The sequence below is a fragment of the Crinia signifera genome, chromosome 4 (assembly GCF_055691185.1).
Source record: "Crinia signifera chromosome 4, ASM5569118v1, whole genome shotgun sequence".
NCBI classification, from domain to species: Eukaryota; Metazoa; Chordata; class Amphibia; order Anura; family Myobatrachidae; genus Crinia; species Crinia signifera.
In genome coordinates, this window is record NC_139220.1 from 23,588,187 (window position 1) to 23,614,499 (window position 26,313).

General features: G+C 43.1%; 1 protein-coding gene across 2 annotated transcripts in view; it reads left to right on the plus strand.

Annotated features, from left to right (window-relative positions):
* The window catches only part of GABRG2 (gamma-aminobutyric acid type A receptor subunit gamma2), a 132,246-nt gene that overhangs the window by 78,318 nt on the left and 27,615 nt on the right, over positions 1–26,313 (plus strand). For both annotated transcript variants that reach the window (XM_083181410.1, XM_083181411.1), the window contains exons 4-6: positions 1,154–1,374; positions 15,990–16,072; positions 18,746–18,883. In XM_083181410.1, the coding sequence (XP_083037536.1) occupies positions 1,154–1,374; positions 15,990–16,072; positions 18,746–18,883 (442 nt within the window). The remainder of the gene's footprint in view (positions 1–1,153; positions 1,375–15,989; positions 16,073–18,745; positions 18,884–26,313) is intronic.

A 26,313-nucleotide genomic window follows, 5' to 3' on the forward strand; every position in this document is an offset into this window, starting at 1 on the left:
CACGACAGTCGTCGCAACCTCACAGCTCCCCCCCCCCCCCCCCAACCCTGCCCGTCTCCCTGAAGCAGAGACGGGCAGGGTTCGCATCCCCCACCGCCCGGAAACTAGGACGCGGTTGCGTAAGAGACGCTCGCGCGTCCCAGTCAGATGGAGTGCCGGCTCGCCAGCGGGGGCATTCTGGCGGGCGCTGGCTGACAGGCGCTCCATCTGTATATGTAAGCAGCAGTGGCGGTTTTTACCTATGGGCTGCAGGGCTGCAGTCCTCCCAGGTAAAATCCGCCAATGTAGTGAAGCCAGATGCAGTCTGTGAGACTGCACTGGCTTCACTGTGACTGGCAGTGACTTCCTATTGGAAGTCCAACCTACCAGTCACAAAGGCAGTCCCTTTGTGCGGGCTGCCGTGCAGAAACGGTGATTGTGCATGTGCAGTATCTATATCGGTACTGTGCATGCGCTCGTCCCGGTGCCTGTAACTTACATTGTACAGGTGCCGGGACCAATATTACTTCTATGTGCTGTTGCCCAAGCAGACCATAGAAGCTGGCTGCATGCACAGTACACATGTTTGTACTGCTCATGTGCCAGTCCCGGTGCCTGTCATCACAGGAGGAGAGTAAGTAGTGCAGCCAGAGGCAGCCCCCCCTCCCCCAATAAGGTACAAGCCGCCACTGGTAAGCAGTACTATTTTTCAGGAAAAATTGGTCCAGGAACTCTGGGTCTGGAGGTGGGTCGAATAAATAAAAAAATATATATAGAGAAAGAGAGATGTATATATTATATTTAGAAATTAAGGCACTCACAGGGAACTTCAAAATAAAACTTTTCTTATGGAAAGTCCATTTTGGCCCAGAACAGGTTCAGGAGCCCAGTTCCCGATGATGTTGTAAGAGGTTCAGGAACTGAGGGGCAGATTTATTAAGCTCAGTGAAGTGATAAAGTGCCTGTTTTTATCACCGGCGAATCAGCTCCTAACTGTGAAGTTACAGGCTTGGCTTGAACAATGACAGATAGGGGCTGATTGGCCGGTGATAAAAACCAGACAACTTTATCACTTCACCAAGCTTAATAAATCTACCCCTGCTGAAAAATAGCACTGTATGTAAGACAGTCTAATAGGCTTCAGGTTGTTTCATTTACCTTTTTATTGTTACAGGAATATACTATTGATATATTTTTTGCACAAACCTGGTACGACAGACGGCTGAAATTTAACAGCACGATAAAAGTGCTCCGGCTGAACAGCAATATGGTCGGCAAGATCTGGATACCAGACACTTTTTTCCGTAACTCCAAGAAAGCAGATGCTCATTGGATAACAACCCCAAACCGGATGCTGAGGATATGGAATGACGGAAGGGTACTTTATACGCTTAGGTATGTTACTATTTCCTTTAGATATTTGTAACAGTTATCTATCCTGCTCTCGGTGCGCCATTCTCCGAGGCACAGCGGGATTGTGGCACACGTTCCTAAATATAAATGTTTATAGTGTTATTGCTGTTTAGATTCTTAAAATGTTTTTCACATAGTACCTTTAATAAAATAGAAAATAAATAAAAACATGCTATATCTGTATACAGGGGGTTATACTGGTGCACTCGCAAAGGCACAATCACTCTCTAATGGACAAAACCATGTGCACTGCAGGTGTGGCTGATGTGCAGAGAGAGTTAGATTTAGGTGTTTTATTATTTCTGTGCAGGGTAATATAGATATAGATATCAGTTTAAAGTACAAACCCCACCCAAATCTAACTCTCTCTGCACATGTTACATCAACCCCACCTGCAGTGCACATGGTTTTGTCCGTTAGAGAGTGATTGTGCATTTGCGGGTGAACCAGAATAACCCCCACAGTGTATGCTTCTGTATTGAGCAGCACAAATTGCAAAATGCCCTTAACTGCTAAAAATAAAGGTATTGTGAAATCAAATCCCCAAAGAGGCACAGAAAATAATAGCTAATGAATAAGAGTTTATTTATTATAGCCAAGATAACACATGAAAAAACATTGTTATCTTGGGTATAATATATCATCTTTTATTCATTAACAATTATTCTTTGCGCCACCTTGGTGATTTAATCACTATTTCCTTTATTTGATCATTTAATCTGTGGCAATACAGTGTTGCCTGTTAGAGAGCAGCCATTTATATTGATTATCCAAATTCTGGATGGCAGATCTAATATATTTATTGTGCTTAACTACTTCTTGGCGTGGTCGTATCAGAAGCAACAAGCCTGAATTGGACACTTTACTGGAATATAGTATATATACTATATATAGTATATTTAGCAGCTGCAGTGAATACCACAGTTCTGTAACTAGGTGAGGATGAGGCTTTGTTGGTGCACAGGTGCCCGTCCCATTGCCCGCATTTCTGGCTTTCACGGTGCATGGAACGGCACCCTAGAGCCATAAGCGTGGCAGTAGTCCCCCTGCAGAAGCCTGGACTCCGAAGATCATTGTTGTTTCTGGGTCCGATCAACCCCAATCTAAAGAGGAGGCGGGGCCAGCACAGGGCACCAGAAACGCTTCCTACAGTGCTGGAATACCCGCTGGCAGCAGAGAAGAGTAGCCGGTGGGTAAAATGTAAAGCCACAACATCTCTATGTTACAATCATCGATGGCCCCATTTAACTGCAACAAATATGTTTAACGAAAAGAAGATACTGAAATGATGTACTTAAAAAAAAAAGTTTTTCTTTTAAATAAAATTGTGTTGGATACGTTTTGAATAGATATTCTTAATCTAATTCAATCATAAAAAAATTATAATATTTGAGCTTTAATTATTATCTGAGCTTTTATTTTTTTCAATCTCCCGCTGCTATTCCCAAGGGTGGCATAGCGACAGGGCCCTATTGAATGCTGTCTTTCCCAACAGCAGTGAACAGGGATCTTGGCAGGACAGGCCCAACTTTAGAAGCAGTCGGGCCTGTTCTGCCAAGAACGGCCGTGGAATGTCGAGCTCCTGGCCGCAGCTGGGCAATCCACGGCCGTATCTCGCGGCCACGCCCCCTTTTCGGCGTTTGGCAAGCGTGACATTGAGTCCCTGCATCCGCTTTGATTGAAAACTGCATCCGCTACAAAATAAGGGCGTCAAAACATGTAAAGAATCCTCAAGGATAGATAGATTTTGTGTTAATGATTTTTTAGAAATTATTTATTACAACCATAGCCACCTCCTGCCTCCATCTGCAATTGCTTAAAACTTCTGTCCGTCGCAGTCCTAGAGGAATGGTCGCAATGTTCCTCTGTGACTGCAGCTTGAGTTAGTCTGACCTTACCTTGCTCAGACTTGCAGTTACAGGGCAGCTAGAGAGGTCAAGGAAAATGCATCAGTCTCACCATGCCCAGGAACCCGGGGAGACCGGAGTCTCGTTTTCCTGAAAGTCGGCCACACCTAACACCGTCTCTCATCACAAAGGACTTTGCCTATCGATCAGCATGTGCGGTTTCTTGTACATCGGGTTTATGGGACCCCTGTAGGCTATTCTAGACACAGTGGGTAAGATTTAATAGGATGAGAGATTCAGAATGTGAGAGATTTGGGAAGAAATCTCCAGTTTTTTTTAAAGCGGCAATCATTTACACTTCAAAATCAAACTGGTTTTGCAGTGTAAATGATTGCTGCTTTAAAAAAACTGAAGATTTCTTACCAAATCTCTCACTTTTTGAATCTCTCATCCTATTAAATCTCACCCAATATTGGGCAAGCAAAAAAGAACAAGTAACTTTGCAAAAAGTAAAGCCCCATATACACTAGAGGATATAGTAAAATATATTAAACAGAAAGGTCCTTTCTGAGTGATATCTTTTAAAATATTCTCTATTGTGTACACTCAATTTCATAAACAATGCGCGCTCATCATTATTGTCCTCTCCTGTCTGCTGAACGTACAGGTCAAATTGGCTACATAGTAAAAGACTTGGGTGTCCAGCGGGTTTCGGTGATGTCCCTGTGTGATATTGTATAGTGTGTAGACGTCAAAAACTATGTTTAGAATAAAGAGAGTGTGACATCTATGGTCCTGCTAGAAGGGGAAGTCAGCCACAGAAGCGATACTCATAGCTTTCAATTAACTGATTCAAACTTGGAGGGGAGAAGAGGTGCCCCCTGGGGAGCAGGAGCCTGGCGGCAGGTGACTCCATTGCCTCCCAGAGTTACGCCTCTGCGCACACGTGTACCAGTTACCATGCGGCGGGGACGCGAATCCTGTCGTCTCCACTTCAGGGAGATGGGCAGGGTTAGGGGGGAAGCAGGGAGATGGGGGACCGCGTCGGGGACCCGGGGGGAGCTCTGTTAGAAGGGGATGCGCGAGGCTGGTGGTTGGCGATCCGATCGTCAGACCCCCGCTGAATGAAGCACGCTACATCTGTATGCTAAATAGTGCACGGGTACACAGTTACTTGCAGTTTTTTGCTTTCTCCCACCTCAGAATCAGGCCCACTATCTACTCAATATAAAAGTTTAGTACAGATTTGAATCAGAAATACCAATGGCGTAATAAAAAATAAATAAACTGCGTTATAAACAAAATCAATACAAGCAAAATAAACAAATCCATAGGTAATCCAAATAAACATAAATAAAAATGGCGGAATTTTCTCTTTCTTTTTCCCCTCATTAAATGAACCGCGGTTTGCTGGATGCTGACAAAGGCATAGAACCATTCTCATCAACAGGTCCATTCCCCAGTAGAGCACTTACTACAATTTAACTGTTGAACAAGATTTGACCTCAACCATTTGTTTGATGAATTAAGGAAAATACACAGTTAAGGCTAAGTAACGCACATTTTTAAATATTGCTGCATTCCTAACAGTCATGGTATAATATATTGTTAGATATTTTAAAGTAAATTGAAAAAGTTTAATTTTCATTGAACATATTGTACATACTGTAGAATTGTACTGTGAATGAATATGACATTCATTGACCTATTATTCGTACAGTTGGAGCCGGTGTTATCTTTGCAGGGGCTGGCATTTCTACCGCCAGCCCTTGCCAGCCACCAGCCATCGCCAACCATCAGAAGGGGGCACATGCACACGAGACGCGCGCGCACCATGTTCCAACGGAGCTCCCCCCTGGTTCCTCGCCACCGCATTCCAGCGTCTACCCGTACCCCCCCCCTAACCCTGCCCTGAAGGGGAGACGAGCAGAGTCCCGCCGCCCAGCCACCGAGAGACTGGGACGCGCGTGCACATGGGATGCATGTGCATCCCAGTCTGATGGAGTCCCTTTCCGCCGGCTCTCACCAGCGGGGATGGTCTGGCGAGAGCCGGGCAAGGAAGAGAGGGGCTCCATCTGTATATTTTCATTGCAATTGATTTTAACCTCTCTAAGCAACATTTAAGCATACCTTAAGTGCGACAGTAACCAGAGCCGGTGCAAGGCACCGGAGCGCCCCAGGCGAGTCGGGGTGGGGGCGCCCCGGTGCCGGGGGGGGTGTGTACCTGTCCTGCGGCTGTGTGTATAAAGCTAGCGGCGGCAGCGGCGGCAGTGGGGGGTCCCTGCAGTCAAGAAATAACGAGCGCTATCCGCCTGGCTACGCGGAAGCGCTTCTGTTGTGAAAACACAACAGAAGCGCTTCCGCGTAGCCAGGCGGATAGTGCTTGTTATTTCTTGACTGCAGGGACCCCCCGCTGCCGCCACCGCAAGCTTTATATACACAACCGCAGGACAGGTACCCCCGCAGCACGGGGGGGGGGGGGGGGGGGCGAAATGGCGCCCTCCAGTGGCCGGCGCCCTAGGCAAATGCCTAGATTTGCCTAGTGGTGGCGCCGGCCCTGACATTAAGATCACTATCCAATCTTTCTACATACACAATTAGGAAGTAATGGTGTGTACACACAGTACAATTCAGCATACAATTTTGACTATACAGTTAAAATTGCATTGGGATCGCATGCAAATCGCACAGGTTTTTTTACCTTGCGATCGCAATGTGATTCTGATGCGCTCTCCCGCACAGCACAAATCGGAGCCAGATAGACAGGGCTGCATTGACTCTATAGTACACATTTGTACTATATAGTCAAAATTGTTGGCGTGTCTTCTGGATTGCTGTGCGATTCGATCCCGATGCGATCCGAACGCATCAGGATCGAATAGCGCGGCCGTCGACCGTGTGTACACACCATAAGACATGCCTAGGGTTATATGGGCGTCCCCATGAAAATGCTGGGCGTTCCCCTGGGAATCCAAGCGGATGCCTGCACTTGACGTCAGCCGCCTTCCTCATCTTCGGCAAGGTCTTCGTAAATAAAAATCAGCCTAGACTGACTATTATTTATATATATATATAATTTGATAGTCGACGACCATGATTCCCCCCCCCCCGCCCCCGTACACACGCATGGGAATGGATGTGTAAATGTACACATCCATTTGCATGCTACCGAGGGGATTCAGCGGCGGGGGGGCGGGCGGTCTTCCGGGTGGCATTAAGCCACTTGCTGAGCAGCGAATGACTGAATCAGGCCCACAGAATTATACCCTTCAGCAATGGGGGCAGTGGCGTAACTATGAATTGGGCGCCCCCCCGCCGTTAATGGGGGGCGCCCCCCGCCGGCAGCCTTAGCTGTCATGCTGGTCCCATCCCGGCTCCCTTGCTGGCTTCATTCTTCTGCTATGGAGCTGGACCAACACAAAATGTCCGCCCCCATACAGCAGACAGTTTCAGAGAACTGTCTGCTATATGGGGCGGACATTTTATTGTGGTCCGTCTCACTAGCAGAAGAATGACCACCAGTGAAGTCAGGTAAGGCTGCGGGCGGCGGATGGGCGGGCGGCAGATGGGCGGACGGGAGGGGGCTAACTATAGCACCACAGCCCCCCGGCGCCCACACATGCACAACGCCCCCCCCCCCCCCGCGGCCGCGGGGGCTGCGGTGCTATAGTTACGCCTCTGAATGGGGGGAACAATTTTGCGTCTACCTTTACCCTGCCAATCCATCTTTCTAGTCACGAACAGTTGTAAGCTCGAATCACACAAATATATACGGTTTATCGCTTTTCTGTGCATGTGTAGAGTAATTTAACTTAATCATTATCATAATAAATGTATTCATAGAGCGCTCTGCCACCAGTAGGGCGCTAGGTGCTTTCTTAAGTTATGCTACTGAAACTAGTGTAGGTCTAACATCTGCGTCCGCGGAGCGCTGTCTGTCGCTTGGCATATTTATATCCTTTAAGCTGCTGTGAATGTTGAAGTTACGCCGGTTAATTTGGCATTAGAATGAGTAATATGAAAAGCGTCTCGTGTCTCTTTATATCTATAGATAAGCACAAACCCTCAAAGCTCTATTTTTAAACTGCATAAAAATGAGTCATCCTTCCAGAAATAACAATTTGGTACATTGCAGAATTTAAATGATCCTCGTAATATTACTCTCCTAGCAAATTAGACCCGTGCCCTGTGTATCGTGGGTATGAAATAGTTAAAGTTTTAAAGTAAAAAAATGTTGAAGTTGCAAAAATGCATTTATGAAGGCTTGTCATTACGAATAATTTCTATGAAAATACTAGCAATATTATTATTATTATTATTATTATTATTATTAATAATAATTATAAAATAGTTGTGGTGTTGTTATTATATTATTATTATTAATAATAATAATAATAATAATAATAATAATAATAATATTTAGGTTGTAACCTGTGCTTTAGTGCAAAAGTAAACTTAATAGTAATATTATTTTTTATTACTACTACTATTATTTTTTATTATTATTATTATTATTATTATTATTACTACTTAGTGTTCATTGTAGCACCCGCCATATTTGAAAACCCATGCAGTTATTATTAGTAGCAGTAGTAGTAGTAGTAATAGCAGCAGTAGTAGTAGTAATAATAGTAGTAGTAATAGTAGCAGTAGTAGTAGCATCAGTAGTAGTAGTAGTAATAATAGTAGCAGTAGCAAAAGTAGTAGTAGTAGCAGTAATAGTAGCAGTAGTAGTAGTAGTAGTAGTAATAGTAGCAGTAGTAGTAGTAGTAGCAGCAGTAGTAGTAGTAGTAACAGCAGCAGTAGTAGTAGTAATAATAGTAGTAGTAGTAGCAGTAGTAGTAGCAGTAGTAGTAGTAGCAGTAGTAGTAGTAGTAGTAGTAGTAATAATAGCAGCAGTAGTAGTAGTAATAATAGTAGTAGTAATAGTAGCAGTAGTAGTAGCATCAGTAGTAGAAGTAGTAATAATAGTAGCAGTAGTAGTAGTAGTAGTAGTAGTAGTAGTAGTAGTAATAGTAGTAGTAGTAGTAAGAGTAGTAGAAGCAGTAGAAGTAGTAATAGCATCAGTAGTAGTAGTAGTAGTAGTAGTAGTAGTAGTAGTAGTAGTAGTAGCAGCAGTAGTAGTAGTAATAATAGTAGTAGTAATAGTAGCAGCAGTAGTAGTAGTAGTAGTAGTAGTCGTAGTAGCAGCAATAGAAGTAGTAATAGCATCAATAGTAGTAGCAGTAGTAGTAGTAGTAGTAGTAGTAGAATTGATATTCTATGTCTTTTTATTATTATTATTATTATTATTATTATTATTATTATTACTACTATTAGTAGTAGTAGTAATAGCAGCAGTAGTAGTAGTAATATTAGTAGTAGTAGTAGCAGTAGTAGTAGCATCAGTAGTAGTAGTAGCAGTAGTAGAGTTGATATTCTTCTTTGTCTTTTTATTATTATTACTATTATTATTATTATTATTATTATTATTATTATTACTACTACTATTATTAGTGATAGTAGTAGTAGTAGTAGTAGTAGTAATAATAGCAGCATTAGTAGTAGTAGTAGTAATAATAATAGTAGTAGTAGCAGTAGTAGAGTTGATATTCTTCTTTGTCTTTTCATTATTATTACTATTATTATTATTATTATTATTATTACTACTACTATTATTAGTGATAGTAGTAGTAGTAGTAGTAGTAGTAGTAGTAGTAGTAGTAGTAGTAGTAGTAGCAGCAGCAGTAGTAGTAGTATTGTAGAATTGATATTCTTCTTTGTCTTTATTATTAAGATTATTGATATTAATAACAATAATAATAACTGCAATAATACTAAACTGTAACCCGTACAAGTAAACTACATTAGGAAAAAAGTTAGTTACTGTATAATAATGATTTATATGAATTAAAAGCGGGTAAATAATTGAAAGCACGCAATTGAATTTGGACGCTTATCAGGCTCGCCAATACCCACTATGAGACTTCTGTGAAAAAAAATATTATTTTCTCTGAGGGATTTTAAGATGTCTGTAGAAATTTATAAAGGCTTGTGACCCATGACATCTTTTGCTGGAGTTTGATAGCCCAAGCTATTTACTTGATTTACCGTATGTCTGCTTCAGCCATAACACCTGCCATAACAGAAAACAGGAGATTAGAAGAGAAACTGAGAAATTGTGGTCACTCAGAAGAAGAACAAATAAATAGACAAGACCAGTGAAGTTAAGGATTCATAGTGCCTTCCTTTATTTCATTATATGTAATTAATGTAATTAATTTTACTTATGTTACTGTAAGAGAAGTATTGCTGCAAAGAAGGGGCGTACTGGCCATTTGGCACTTCTGGCAAATTCCAGATGGGCCGATGGTCAGGTGGGTCAATTTCATCTTGTAAGTGGAGGCTCCGCAGAGAGAGCCGCTGGACTTGAGAGAGAGGATGGCATCATTCCCCTCTCTCCTGCAAGCTGGGAGAGGCAGCGCATATATGCAGTTTCCTGATGGTCGGGAAGCCGCACATGTGTGCTACACATCCTTGTGCATGTGCAGGACAGGTCTTGCAATCTCATGGTGACCACATAGCAAATATGCAAATGCTTCTGCCTGATTGATAGGTAAAGGTATTTGCGGGGAGGGTTGGGGGTGGCCGCCGTTTCCAGAAATGGGGACATCAAGCAGTCAAACAGTTTGCTGCAACCATGGTGCTGCTCAAGTCCTCCGTCGCAGGGGCCAGGACATCTCTGTCCTATAATGGAGATCATTGGCCTCTTCCCACTCCCTAAGTAGTGGCGAAACCCCACTGTTTTTCCAAAGGAAGCCCATCACCGCCCCCTCTCTGTCAATCAATGACAGGCTGCTGCCGGCCTGCATCCGATGCCGTAAGACCCATTTGCCCAGGTGAAACACAGTAACATAGGCCCTTATTCTGGTTGGTGCGGCCAGAGCCGCACACGGGGCTCCGGCCGCACAAACCAATCCCCGCCCACCCTACGGATCGCCACGGCCGTCCGTACACGGACGGCTGGCGATCCGCATAAAAATGGTGGAGGCGTACGCCTCCACCATGGTGGGAGCTGCCCCCTGCATTCGATGGTCGTCGACCATCGAAGGCAGGTCCGCACGCCGCGGCAGCTCCCGCAAGCTGAGACCACACGGACAATCGTCCGTGTGGTAGCTTGTATGGGGGCTGAAAGCTGACATCCGGCGACGTCAGCTTTCCGCCCCCATGAGTTGCGTCATGGCCTCATTACCATGCATACGCCCCGCGTTTGCATGGGAACGCCCATGAAACGCGGGGCGTACACATAGGGAAATGAGGGCATGATGCCTCTCACGCCCCTATACGCCCCCTTTGCGGCGGACGAAATACGTCTGCGGCGAAGGGGGCTGCACATGCGCAGATTCACCTCTGCGCATGTGCAGAGTAAAAACATCGGCGGTACGGCCGCACGCGGGCCGTACCGTCCGAATTAGAATAAGGGCCATAATCTGGTATGCAGATACAGCCGTAATTAGGCACAGAATATAGACATGCTGCATATCATTTTAGATGTGCGTGCTATTGCATTCTGTTGTGAATAAGACACATTTCTCTGGGGAAAATGAACTATTTGGAGAGATCAAAGTATATTTTTGATTTTGATGTTTGAAATAATTTTAAAAATGTTTATTTGTTTCAAATGTGCTCTAATTGTATGTTTTTAAGTTACAACATTACCAGATAAAACTCATCCCAAAAAACAGCTGTGTCTACTGTATGTAGTACTTTATAGAGCTGTTTTGTGTTAGACTATATAACTTGTACTCTATTGCATCAGCCGAGTTGTATTACACATCCAGATACAGGTTGAGTATCCCTTATCCAAAATGCTCGGGACCAGAAGAATTTTGGATGACGGAATATTCCGTATTTCAGAATATTTTTATATTTCAATGATGTTTTTTGAGGTATCTTGCATTTATGTTGTACAAACACATCAAACACATGAAATACACACAAATATATTTTATTTGTGCATAAAACAAGGTTTCAAAATATGTTTGTGTACTATCTCAGGTACTGAATTTAAATGCCAAGCAATCATTTTCTTGCACACATTTAGTGCTGGTTACATATCATATCCTCAGTAGTGCCAGATACAGATGTCCTCAGTAGTGCCGGTTACATATTATATCCTCAGTAGTGCCAGTTAAAGATGTCCCCAGTAGTGCCGGTTACATATTATATCCTCAGTAGTGCCAGTTACAGATGTCCCCAGTAGTGCCGGTTACATATTAAATCCTCAGTAGTGCCAGTTACAGATGTCCCCAGTAGTGCCGGTTACATATTATATCCTCAGTAGTGCCAGTTACAGATGCCCCCGGTAGTGCCAGATACATATCATGTCCCCAGTAGTGCCAGTTACAGATGTCCCCAGTAGTGCCAGTTACAGATCATGTCCCCAGTAGTGCCAGTTACAGATGTCCCCAGTAGTGCTTTTAGCAAAATATTTTTTTTTTCACTTTCTGGAATCTATGGTTTTCAGAATAATTTGGATAACGGATATTTCGATAAGGGATACTCAGGGCCGGCGCTACCCACTCAGCAGTGGATGCAAAGCAGGGAGGCGCTGGCCAGGAGAGGCGCACTGCCCACTTTGCATCTCTCTGCTGTCCTGCTTTTACTGCCGGCCGGCTGCTGCACTTGTCAGTGTGTACTGTGTATGACAGGCAGCTCCGTAAGCATTACCTGACCCTCAACCTCTGTCCCTCACAATAACGCCTCCTCCCATGTCCGTCCCAGTGTCCGCACAGGCTGGCAGTAGAAGTTTCAGCAGCATCTCCCTGCTGCTTTATGTTACTGCTATTAAGCATGGAACTCTTCCCCCTTGCACTCCAGTTACTAGCCCTCCCCCTCTACATTCTACATGCTGCTGCTGCAGGAGCCTAGACTGAAAACAGCTTTAACCCTTTCACATCTGAGTTTTATACACTAAGCTACAAGTGTGTGTGTGTGTTTAATTTTTACAGAGCTACATAGTGTGTGTGTTTATATTTCGTGTGTGTCATTGGCTGTCTGTTTGTCAGCATCTTTGTTCAAGTGTGACAGCGGCTGTTTGTGTGTGAGTGTCCACATACGTCTACATGTGTGAGTCATCGTTTGTGTGTCAGAAAACATCTGTCAGCATACATAAGTTTGTAAGCAGCTGTCTGCATGTCACCATTTGTGTGTGTGTATGTGTCAGCAGCTGTCTGTTTGTCATCATTCCTACCCCAGTCTTCCTCACTGCCCGTCATTTTAAGGCCATGCCCCCTAAGGGTCCCACTAGTATTTTTCTTCTTTTTATTTCTTTGTTTTGTGTTTGAAGATTTGGAAAACCCCCTTTCCTCCCTGTGGTTCCTGTATGACAGACAGGCATCAGTGGCAGGCACTTTAGTTTCAGTACCACTGCCCCTTTCCTTCCTGTGGACATTATTTGTAAGGGGCACTACTAGTGTGGGCATTATGTGTATAAGCAGCACTACTACTGTGAGCATTATGTGTATAAGTGACACTAGGCATTATATATATAAGGAGCACTACTAGACATTTAAGCGTCACTACAGTTAACATTGTGTATAAATTTCACTACAGTGTGGTGTAATGGGGTACTACTGTGTGTTGTAATGTGGATAAGAGGCACTACTGTATGACAATGTGAATAAGAAACATTACTGAAAGACATAATGTGGATAAGAGGGCTACTGTGTGTCACTTTTCTGACCTTCTGTCCTTTTATTAATTATGGTAGAGAGGGCGCAAATTTATAGTTTGCAGGTAGGCGCCAAACACCCTAGCACCGGCCCTGGGGATACTAAACCTGTATTTCCCTTCCATGGGGAAAACATCTGTATCTGACTTTTGTCGTGAGTATAAAACATCTGACTTTTCATGACCTCGGATGCTATTATATTGGCTGACTTTGTAAAATGTGCAACTTTTGCAGAAAAAAAAATCAGACATTTGACCAAATCGGAGCAAATTCGGCTCCCGTTACTTCCCGGCCATGGAGTTGACATAAACATTTAATAAGGCAGAACACGAGGGTTGTTAATTATGTGACGCAACTTTATCAATCATTACTTGAGTCATTTAAAGCGACACTTTTTTCTCACAAATTGTAACCTTCCGTCCTACTCGGCTAACAAAAAGGCATTGAAAGTTAATTAATAGTGATGACTCAATTAACAAGTGTTTTATAAATAGATTAGCTACCATTCTGGAGTTCCTGGCTGAAATCTACTAAACAATGTGCACGGTAAATGCTGTGATGAATGACGAATTAAAGGGTGACTGTCATCGACAATATACTACATTAGTGCGTTGGTAATAGTTAGCAAAAGGACCAGATTATCTGAAGTAGAATTAGTGCAGTTAGTTCTAAATATAATCCTCTAAATAATAACTAAAATGGGGAAATTTACTAAGATGGGAGTTATACTTCACATGGGATGTTGCCAGGGTCAACCAATCAGATACTTTTTTATTATCTTCTAGAATGTGCTAACTCAATAAAAAGATTCTAATTGGTTGCCCATAGCAACAGCACATGGGAAATAGAACTCCAATCTTAGTAAATTTCCCCCAAATATGTAACAGTCTAAGCCAGGGCCGGGCAACTCCGGCCCTCCAGATGTTAATGAACTACCCATCCCAGGATGCTTTGCATTAGTTTTGCTATGTGGCCATGCTGAAACTGATGCAAGGCATGCTGGGATGTGTAGTTCATCAACATCTGGAGGGCCGGTGTTGCCCAGCCCTGGTCTAAGCCTTTCTAGTCCTTTTTTTTTTTTTTTTTTTTTTTGGAATTTTTCCAGCATCATATATTAAACGCTTTAGCTTGGAACAAATAAGTTATAATTCATTCTAAAAAAATTTTTTATTAATTACCAGTGATTTATATAGCGCACACATATTCCGCAGCGCTTTACAGATAATATTTGAGAATATTATATCTGTCCCTGCCCCAGTGGAGCATACCATCTATATTCCCTACAACATGTACACGCACAGACATTCAACCTAGGGTTATTTTGGTTGGGAACCAATTAACCGACCAGTATATTTTTGGATTGTGGGAGGAAACCGGAGTACCCCGAGGAAACCCACGCAAGTACGGGGAGAATATACAAACTCCGCACAGTTAGAGCCATGGTGGGAATCAAACCCATGACCGCAGCGCTGTGAGGCAGTAATGCTAACCATTACACCATCCGTACTGCCAATATCCAGATTAGCACACAGATTTGGCTTATGTCTATGCAGATAAGAAAGTGGGAACACTGCTGTCCTGTACATCCATAAAGCACTGGGGAGAGATAATAGGATGTGTGAAGATGTCAGGCATCCGGTGAGAGCTTAAAGGGTTAAGGGAGTGGATTGCTTCCAGCTCTCACTGCACATTTGCATATTATTTAGTGTATTTCCACCCACAGTACGGCATAAAAAAATTATTTCTGCTAGTTAAATTATGTAGATTTACTAAACATGCTCATTTACATTAGACATCTACTTTTATTGTGTTAATGATTTCATATCTAAAAAGGATCATAATTCCATATAAGAAAAGCCTATTTTTTTGACAGATTGGGCTTAATTTAGGTGCCGAGTCAGAGCTGTTCAACAGTGGTGTAACTTGAAATTTTTCTCCCCCAAGCCAAAAAAGTCTCTAGCGCCCCCTCCCCTCCCCCCCCAACATTAATTATATATTTTGATTCCTACTTGCTAACTGCCAGGGGTCACCTGCTCATTGCCAGGGGTTACATGCTTATTGCAATGGAGGGAGCAGTACATGGGCGGCTCCAGTTGTTCCCGCCCACACAGCCTATTGGCTGTGTAAAGCTTTAGCCAAAGGAGCACTACCTTGTGGCATGAGTCTCATTCTGCACGTTGCTGGGCCCGGCGCCCACACAGACCCTGCTGCAGCTTGCTCCACCTTACAGTAGTTACGCCACTGCTGTTCGCACAGGTCAGGATTGGGCCCCGTCTTCAATGGTGGGTCGCGATTATGCACATTTGCAAACCCCCACAGCGAGCAACTTTTTAGAATTTTCATTCTCCAGGGCGCTTGTTGCCTGATTGAGAAGCATGGGGGGGGGGGGGGGGGCGTTCCCAGCGTTTCATGGGCAAGAACAGTGGGCCTCAACCATACAAACGTTGGGAGTGCACGTCACAATGTGCAGGCATGCCCTTGCTTGCTCGAGGCGGGTGGATGATGTCACATGACATCAGCGTCCGCCCCCAATTGCGTTCATCTGAGAAGTAAGTCCTGGCTTACTTTCCAGACCAAACAGAGGAAAAATTATTGGATGGTGAGCAACATCATACGATTTTTTCCTCTGTGCGGGCACATGCGAGTGAAAAATACACAGCCTAGCAAGCAGGTCTGAATTACCCCCTTGATAGCAAGACAAATTTGTTCTCAGAATGAACAAAACCATGTGCACTGCAGGTGGGGCAGATGTAACACGTAGAGAGAGAGTTCGATTTGTGTGAGTTATATTGTTTCTGCGCAGGGTAAATACTGGCTGATTTATTCTTACACTGCAACTTAGATTTCAGTCTTAACACACCCCACCCAAAGCTAACTCTCTCTCTCTCTGCACCTGTTTCATCTGCCCCAATGCAGTGCAGCATGGTTTTGCCCATTTTGAGAACCAATTTGCCCCGCGGTCAGGCCTGAATTAGGCCTTAAGACTGTACTGTTTTTCACAATAACTTCAATGAATAATTTGTGTAATTCTCCTGCAGGCTTACAATAGACGCTGAGTGTCAGCTGCAGTTGCATAACTTCCCAATGGACGAGCATTCGTGTCCTCTGGAGTTTTCAAGCTGTAAGTATTGGATTCATATATATATATATATATATTTTTAAACTATGATTGTTATTATATAGGAGAAGCTGATTCTTTTACACAGCAGTTACTGTAAATCAATGAAAGTAACTAAGGAATTTAGAAAAGTAAATGGTCGACTTACCCTATGAGTTTTTCATGTTTTTTTTTTTTCCATGGGTATAGCGTACCGCGTCGACTGGCATGGCTTGTCGTGCTTCGGTTACACCCGGGCATATTCTCGCACTGTGCCCAAATGGATAATAAAGTATGATAAACCAACTTTAAAAAAATGTGAAAAACTCATATCAACCTTATTCATGTTGACTATGTCCATAAGCTTGTGTCAACCTTCTGTCTCCTCCTGTAGCCTCCTTGCACACGATGGATCTTTCTTACTTTCCCCGCAGCTGCCCAGTATCAGAGGAATAGTGGGCGGAGTGTTGACACGATCATGCGGTATCTCATGTCATTGTAGCCCTTTCCCCCCACTTTAAAATGCCGGTAATGTTGGCATTGCATGGCGGGTATAGGGCAAGACCCCGGTTGTTGATGCCTTCAAAATGAGTTATGGTATTAGACGATTGTCCAGTCAACTGGAGATTATCTGTGAGCATAGAGTGTTGTGTCACAACTTGTGTCACACACTCTATGGTCACAAATAATTTCCAGTTGACTGAAGAATGGTCTGGCATAGAGGGATAAAGACCCCCTTATCTTGTGACAAGATGAGGGGGTCTTATCCCTCTATACCAGGCTTGCCTACCCTCCCGGAATGGGCGGGAGGCTCCATAAAATTGGACCCGCCTCCCCGGGAAGGTGGGCAAGTCTCCTGCTTGCTGGAAAGAGCCCCCGCACTCCCGATTCCCACTGGTTCAATTACCGCAAATCGCAGGTCCGTGGAGAGGGGGCAGGGCTAAAATTACGCAGTAGAGGCATTTCGTGTCAATTAAGCCCCGTCCCATCTCCGCAGCCCGCGAATCACAGAGGGGGGGTTTTTGGCATGTGAGCGGGGCCAAGTGATGTCAGCTTAGTCCCCCCCCCCTGATGTGTTGCCTTCCTGGGCTTCTTCTGGAGAGTGGGAAATAAAAGTTGGCTAGTATGCTGTGTACATGTGTCATAGCTTACAATGTATGTCCCTCATACTTAACCATCTATCCAGCGATCATGTCATCCGAACAATAGTGCCTGTAAATGTGGGCCAGATCTCTTCCTGTTCATAATGTCAACCATTTCCATGTCAACCATTTCCATGTCGAACTTATGCTTGTGTCGACCATGGAAAGGGAGGTGAGGTAGATTATATAAAATGATAGCTATCACTTTTAAATTATATGTAACATTAAATACATTGTATATTACTGAAATTGTTTTTTTTTAAAAACAGCTGCATACTTAGAATAACATATATTGCAGATTTATTATAGACAGGAGTAGCAACAGCGACACCTGCAGACTATGAAAGACAAGTTGGCTCGAAAATCACCCAGTAAAATAAAATAAAAATAATATATTTTTATAGTTAATGCGTAAAGTGAAAGTACATTGCAGACGCCGTCATTTTGACGGGCTTTTAACTAGTAAATTAATATTTAATTGTACAGGAAGCATGACATATGTAATCTTTATATATTGACATTGCTAGTTGATGATTGCAGATGTACTGCATTGGTTAAAAAAAAATATTCTCTGCAGCCAAAGAATAATAATTATATTAATCATAGGTTGTTTTTTTTTTAAATAAGAATTAAAAATCTCCCTCAATCTACTGCCTGCTGCCTATGACTCAAAGAACAGGATTTCTATCATCACCTGGTGGTTTTCACTGTCGGAGAAAGAGCTTATTTCAATTATCTTTGCCATAATAGCTACTGTAAGACTTGAATAGAAACATCTGAGAGCTGACAAACGCGGAAAAGCTAGATAACACAGTAAACAGAATATACTGTAGTCATGCTGGATAGGTTGGCATGGAGAAGAGGCAGCAGAGTACAGGGAGAATTGCTGAGCGTACGGAGTGAGGCTAGATCGCACAGCACCAGTGGCGGCTCTTACCTCTGTGGAGAAGGGGGGCTGCTGCAGTGCTGCCCCCCACACACACACATGCACACACACACTCCACTGATACCGCTGCTGGTTGCCGCTGGTGCTTGCTGGTCCCTTCTGCCAGTCCTGTCCCCCATTGCGGTTGCACAGTAGTTTTTTTTTTGTACTGTGCATGCGCAGAACCCATTTTTGTGGGATGCTGCCACAGCAGCCCATATAGGCATCCCAGAGGGAAGGAACACCTCCCAATGAGACGGCCTTGGGTAACTGGCAGGTTGGACTTTCAATAAGTAGCCACTGCCAGTCACAGTGAAACCAGTGCAGTCTCACAGCCTGCATCTGGCTTCACTACAGTGGTGGGCTTTACCTGGGGGGGGGATTACTTAGAAAATGCACTGGAATTGCAGTGTTGGCCCTCTAATACCAAGTGATTTTTTCTTTGGGAGGGTCGTTATCTAGGAAAGCCATTACGGGAAGACACTATTTGCAAAGTATTTTACAATGTAACGAACGATAGAGTCAAAATTAGTTAGAAGAAAGGATTGTTCCAAAAAATATAGTATATATAGTATATATATATAGAAAATCAGCCAGTGATTCTGATGTATTCTTTTAATTGCATTAAAGATGGCTACCCAAAGGAAGAAATCATCTATCAGTGGAAGCGAAGCTCGGTGGAAGTTGGAGACGTGCGCTCATGGAGACTGTATCAGTTTTCATTTGTTGGACTACGAAACACAACAGAAGAAGTAAAGACAACCTCAGGTAGGTAAACCCTCATGTCAGATGGATAGTATATATGTATATATATATATATATATATATATATATATATGAAACAGTAGTGAGCGGCACTAAGCTCCACTCCTTGTAGGAAATGTGGTATGCAAACACGGCAGTGCCTTCCAAAGCTGTGGGTGATCCCCTGGCTGTAAATACGGTGTGGACGGCAGCACTCAACCAGAAACAAGTAGTCCCACTAAGGTCTTTTAAAGTCATGTTATTGACAAAACGCGTTGGGCTCCACACTTCAACCGATTAACATCTGCTGACAATTTGGCAAAGGACATATCTTTTGCCAATTTGTATTTGTGAAGTACAGTATACTTGCTTTCCATTTTGCCAAAAGGGCAATTTTTATGTCATTTTATATGAAATTAATTTTTTAATGTTTTAAATATTGTTGTTATACAGTTGTTTTACAATCTCTTAGCGCCCTCTGAAACGTCTTTCTCTTTCATATCTAATTACCAGATTCTGTCTAAGAGAGAATCTTTCAGAGGTGCTGCTCTATTATATTTGAGCGCGGGTTGGGGAACTCCCTATACATATGAACACAATCCTGCACTCTCACCCACAACGAGCCAATTATTGGGGTGCCATCCAGAAACACCGGTATAATGCCATTGTTGGATTGCACCTGAACGAGGTATAATGCCGTGATGGATTGCACCTGAACGAGGAGGGGGCTGCGGTGCTGGGGGGAAGGATGGTTAGAGGGTTGGAGGAGATTTTAAACTAGGCAACGGGGGGGTGGGGGCAGCAAGACATTATGGGACCATCAGGGAGAGAAGCCAGACTGGGATCAGGAATCATATGGGGGAAGGAGATGGGGGGGGGGACGGAGACATAGACAAAGTCCTGGGACATAACAAGGGTATAATCAGGGGTAACTCTCAGGGTGCATCAGGAATGTCATGTAATAAAATGTTATGTTGTAACAGTCACGTTACCCCATTACAGTTCTTAGGTACAGATGATCTTAGTATACGGGAAGGAGGGAATGACAGAGGAAGAATTCCCGGAACTATGGAGAGGGCAGGCAGTGTGCATGGTGGGGAGGCCTGTAGAGAGTCTATTGAAGGGGAGAGGGTAAAGAGGAAGCTAGTAAAGAATTCAAATGGGTCCTGGGGTGAAACTAATCACAATATTAGAGCCATATCTAAAAATAAACATAAATTAAAATGCTTACTGGCTAATGCAAGAAGCTTAGTGAGTAAAATCGGGGAGCTTGAAACGGTGATCAGTAGGGATGACTACGACATTATTGGTATTACAGAAACATGGTGTAATGAGTCGCATGACTGGGCATTAAACATGGAGGGATATACACTCTACAGGAAAGACAGGGAAAATAGAAGGGGCGGGGGTGTGTGCCTATATGTAAATAATAACTTAACATCATGTGAGAAAAATATGAGCACAGACCTGGAAGACGACAACTCGGAGACAGTGTGGGCAGAGATAACCGACAATAATAAGAAACCAAAAAACAAATTTATAATAGGGGTATGCTATAGACCACCAAATATAAATGAAAGGGAAGAGTCTCTTCTTTTAAACCAAATCAAACAAGCATCAAATCAGGGTCAGGTATTAATTATGGGGGATTTTAATTTACCCGACATTGATTGGGAAAACGAAACAGGTAAATCAGCAAGAAGCAATGGGTTCTTAAGCTTACTTAAAGACCAGTTTATTACACAAACGGTAGAAACTCCAACTCGTGATGAGGCGCTCTTGGACTTAGTATTAACAAATAACACAGACTTAGTTTCAAACACAAAAGTAATTGAACAATTAGGGAATAGTGATCACAATATGGTTTCACTGGAAATCAACTTCAGTAAATTACATCAAAAAGGATCTGCAAAAATACTAAACTTCAGAAAAGCGAACTTTGAATTATTCAGGGAAGCCCTAACAGGAATTGGGTGGGAAACGGTTATGGAGGGAAAAAATGCAGAGGAAATGTGGGATACTCTAAAAAAGGTGCTTGATTCACTAACTATTGAATACATTCCTAAAGTAACTAAAGGTAAATTCAACAAAAAAAAGCCACCATGGTTGGACAAAGAAGTAAGGTCAGCTATCAACAATAAAACCAGAGCCTTTAAATTCTATAAAAATAACTTGAATGAGGAGGCATTCGCAAAATACAAAGAATCAAACAAAACTTGTAAAGGGGTAATCAAAGCAGCTAAAATATTATATGAAGAGTGCATAGCCACTGAAAGCAAAAACAACCCAAAGAAATTTTTTAAATACATAAATAGTTAACGTTTAATTAAGGAAAACATAGGCCCACTAACTGATACTAGTGGAAAAAGTGTTACTGAGGACAAGGGAAAAGCAAAACTGTTAAATGAGTTCTTCTCATCAGTATTTACTAAGGGAGAGCAGACTGTGGAACGAACATTTACCACAAACGGGACAAATAAGCCAGATCTCATTGTGGATTTCACACCGAAAGAAATAATACTGAGGCTAAGCAAACTCAAAACAAATAAGTCACCAGGGCCAGATGGGATTCATCCGAGGGTATTAATGGAATTAAGGGATGAACTAGCTACCCCCCTACATTATATCTTTAGCAAGTCACTATCGTCAGGTATAGTACCAAAAGATTGGAGAATAGCAGAGGTAGTGCCAATATTCAAAAAAGGAAAAAAGGAAGATCCAGCTAATTACAGACCCGTTAGTTTAACATCAATTGTGGGTAAACTATTTGAAGGATTTTTAAGGGATGGTATCCAGGAATATTTAGATCATCACCTTCTACTCAGTACTAACCAACATGGGTTCGTGAAAAATCGTTCATGCCAAACTAATCTACTAGGGTTCTATGAAGAGGTTAGCAAAAATCTCGATAATGGAAATGCTGTAGATGTGATTTTCCTAGATTTTGCTAAAGCATTTGATACTGTCCCACACAAGAGATTGATTAATAAAATGGAGAACCTAGGATTGGGTGAAAATATCTGCAGATGGGTAGGGAATTGGCTATGTAATAGAGAACAAAGAGTGGTTGTGAATGGTGCCGTATCAGATATGATACCGGTACTAAGTGGAGTGCCCCAGGGTTCGGTTTTGGGGCCCATTTTGTTTAAGATTTTTATTAACGATATTGGGATAGGGTTACTCAGCAATGTATCCATCTTTGCGGACGATACAAAACTTAGCAAAGTCATCAAATCACCAGAAGATGTCACAATGCTTCAAAATGATCTTGCAATTCTAGATGAGTGGGCAAAAAAATGGAAGATGAGGTTCAATGTAGATAAATGTAAGGTTATGCACCTTGGGAGACACAACCAGTGTGCAAGTTACAACCTTAGCGGAGAGGAACTGGGTAATTCCATACTTGAAAAGGATCTAGGAGTCCAAATAGACAGCAATCTAGGATGTAGTGCCCATTGTAATGTAGCTACAAAAAAGGCCAACAAAATTCTGGCATGTATTAAGAGGGGAATGGAAACTAGGGACTCAAGGGTAATTATGCCACTATATAAAGCATTGGTGAGACCTCACCTAGAGTACGGAGTACAGTTCTGGGCCCCACACTATAAAAAGGACATCATAGAATTAGAAAAAGTCCAAAGGCGAGCAACAAAGCTTATTAGGGGAATGGAGAATTTAAGCTACGGGGAGAGATTAAGCAATTTGGGACTATTTACATTAGAAAAGAGACGTTTAAGGGGGGACATGCTCAACATGTACAAGTATATCAAGGGCCAATATAAGGAACTGTCACACACCCTATTTTCTACTAGAAAGGAATCTAGGACGCGAGGGCATGAGTATAGATTAGAAGAAAAAAGATTTCATTCAGCTAGTAGAAAGAATTTCTTTACGGTCAGAACAGTCAAACTCTGGAACTCTCTTCCCAGAGAGGTGGTAACGGCTGGCTCATTAAATGCGTTCAAGGCAAAGTTGGACAAACATTTACTGGAGAAAAACATCCATGGGTACAAATAAGAAATATAATTTGTCTGTAAAATACCAGAACCAACCAAATCAGCAATGGATATCTATACCAGGTTGAACTAGATGGACGCAAGTCTTTTTTCAGCCTTACCTACTATGTAACTATGTAATGCCAATGTTCCAATTACACATTATAATGACACCCAGACGGGGAAAGAAATGGCACTCACCAAAGAAAAAGTTCAGAATTGAAGTGATTTATTCATATTTGCCGCTATCGCCAACGTTTCGGTCCAACATGGACCTTTCTCAAGGCTAACAATAGAAACAAATACAGGAAACAGGAGCCACAATGGGGAACAGGAACATATGACGTCAGCCGCCCGCTCTTCATCCCGGCACATGCCAATAAAAGTCAGTTTCCATAGACTTTTATTTGCGAGCCCAGGAAAAATAATGATTTTTGGTGGGGTGGCCGGGCGGGCTCTTTGGGGAATAGCCATCCTTGGTGCGTCATTCTTCAGGCCATAGACATGCGATTATCTCAACCCTTGCCCGTCCATTGCCTTGCGGCAAATGGGGCATGTGTGCGTGTGAGATGCTCGTGCACCTCATTTGCGGCAATGGCGCACCCAGAGTGGCTGCATCTGTAAAAGTATTTTTTGAATACATTAATAATTTGCATGACATTTCTTTATTTACATAACAAATGTGAGTAAAAACAGAATAATGCACCAATACTGTACGTCATCAAGCACGATGCAAATTTGCAACGTTATCAATGTGGCCTGCTCATCTTAGCTCAGGTGCCGTCTTAGCGCTTTATCCAATTAATATGGTGATGCAGATTCATTTTGCTTGTATTTAAATAGCGTAAGTAATCAAATGTATGGCTCTACAACAGAAGCGTAGCGGTGGAACATTCAGATAACACTGACATTTGACATTGTAGTGTTCTGTATAGACATGACAACAAGACTGGGACAATTCTACTTTAAATGTACAAAATACAACAGTTCATTATAAAAAGAAAAAAAATAGTCGGGTTATTGCTCCTGATTTGGAAATCCATTCAGCAATGTCTTTTGATATTCAGCATGCCTCTGAAGTATAAATCTGAATATAAATTACATTGTTCTGTGCATTGGTGTGTAAAATCTTCCTTGCAGCAGGTGTACAAAAATACATTCATATTCGAAATTCTACTAATCCTAAAGTCATGCAAATGCATCAAGTCTCTGTGTTATGTTTGAAAATACATTGATTATAAGATTCAGGAGGGACAGCTAGGGGTGGATATTAGCCAGTGGCGTTTTAAGAGAGCAGGATGCCCATGTGCAGCATGATCACAGGGAGCACCCCAGACGGGGGTGAGGGGGGTGCCCCGGCGCTTACATGCTCCACAAGGGGGGGGGGTGATCCGGCGGCCGGCTCCTTTCTTCCAGCTCTCCTTGGTGGGAGCTTTGCCGCTGCTGCTTCTTCGGCTGTACAGTACCGCCCTCCAGTGGCCGGCGCCCTAGGCAAATGCCTAATGCTGCCTAGTGGTGGTGCCGGCCCTGCATGCTCCATCCAAGCCCCAGCCACTCTGCCAGCAATAGGGTATATGTATAGAGTCTGGTGCGGAGGACATTTTTCCGGCAATTTACGTAGCGCTGTACTCCGGAGGGGTAAGTATTAAAAAAATGGGTACAGCATGTGCTGTGTGCCCCCCCCCTGGAATCAGACACTTGTGTGCACTGCAAATACTGCACCCATTATAAATACGCCACTGGTGGTAGCTAATTACCCAGGGTAAGGCCTGTTGGGGTGGCCCAGCCAGGTGCATGGTTGGGGACAAATATCCTGCTTTTCTGCATACAGCTTACGCTTTCACATGTCGTGCAAGGCATATTCCATTTTTTTTGTTTTGGGGGTGTTTATATTTGACCACGCCCCCTTCAGATCCTGTCTCAACGGCCCTGGGTATGGCATCAATTCTAGATGTTTGCCGTGATCATATTTTAATTTTCCCCAAAGATAGAGTAGTTGTAAATAATCTCGGCATTCTCCAGAGTATTGGATCATGTGATCATCTATATTTTGACATTCACCCTAACCTTTATTTTGAGTATTCGGTACTTGTGTAGTTTCATGGCGCCAGCATGGCCACGCGCTACTTCCGGGTTGGCACATGGCGCACTTTCTAAAATAAACTCCATGCCAACGTGGCTAGTTCCTATCCCCACTATCCACGTTGGCATGGAGTTGATTTTAGATAGTGTGGCGAGCATAGCGAGTCACCGAGCCCGTAGCGTGTAGCGCGGGTGAGTGCAGTGAGCCCCGCAAGGGGACTCAGGTGCATGGCCATGCTGGCGCCGTGAAACTACACAAGTACCATTGTAAATAATCTCGGCATACTCCAGAGTATTGGATCATGTGATCATCTATATTTTGACATTCACCCTAACCTTTATTTTGAGTATTCGGTACTTGTGTAGTTTCATGGCGCCAGCATGGCCACGCGCTACTTCCGGGTTGGCACATGGCGCACTTTCTAAAATAAACTCCATGCCAACGTGGCTAGTTCATATCCCCACTATCCACGTTGGCATGAAGTTGATTTTAAATAGTGTGGCGAGCATAGCGAGTCACCGAGCCCGTAGCGTGTAGCGTGGGTGAGTGCAGTGAGCCCCACAAGGGGACTCAGGTGCACGGCCATGCTGGCGCCGTGAAACTACACAAGTACCATTGTAAATAATCTCGGCATTCTCCAGAGTATTGGATCATGTGATCATCTATATTTTGACATTAACCCTAACCTTTATTTTGAGTATTCGGTACTTGTGTAGTTTCATGGCGCCAGCATGGCCACGCGCTACTTCCGGGTTGGCACATGGCGCACTTTCTAAAATAAACTCCATGCCAACGTGGCTAGTTCATATCCCCACTATCCACGTTGGCATGGAGTTGATTTTAGATAGTGTGGCGAGCATAGCGAGTCACCGAGCCCGTAGCGTGTAGCGCGGGTGAGTGCAGTGAGCCCCGCAAGGGGACTCAGGTGCACGGCCATGCTGGCGCCGTGAAACTACACAAGTACCATTGTAAATAATCTCGGCATTCTCCAGAGTATTGGATCATGTGATCATCTATATTTTGACATTAACCCTAACCTTTATTTTGAGTATTCTTGATATTGTTTAACTGAGTATTCTTGATATTGTTTAACTTAGTGACTCTCAAATTTTGCCGTATTTATACAGCCCCTAACATTACAGATAATAGCAAAGAGCCACATATTTATGTCCCCATTCATTTATTTATTTATATATATTTTTTACAGTTATTTATATATTCATATTCCTTAGAGCTTTACAGAGAATATTTGAACAGTCACATTAGTCCCTTCCCCAGTGAAGCTTACAATCAGTGCGGCAGATCCCAGTGATTATTTTAACCATATCCGACCACTGCTACAGCCTAACCATAACGGGCAACCAAACACAGGACCG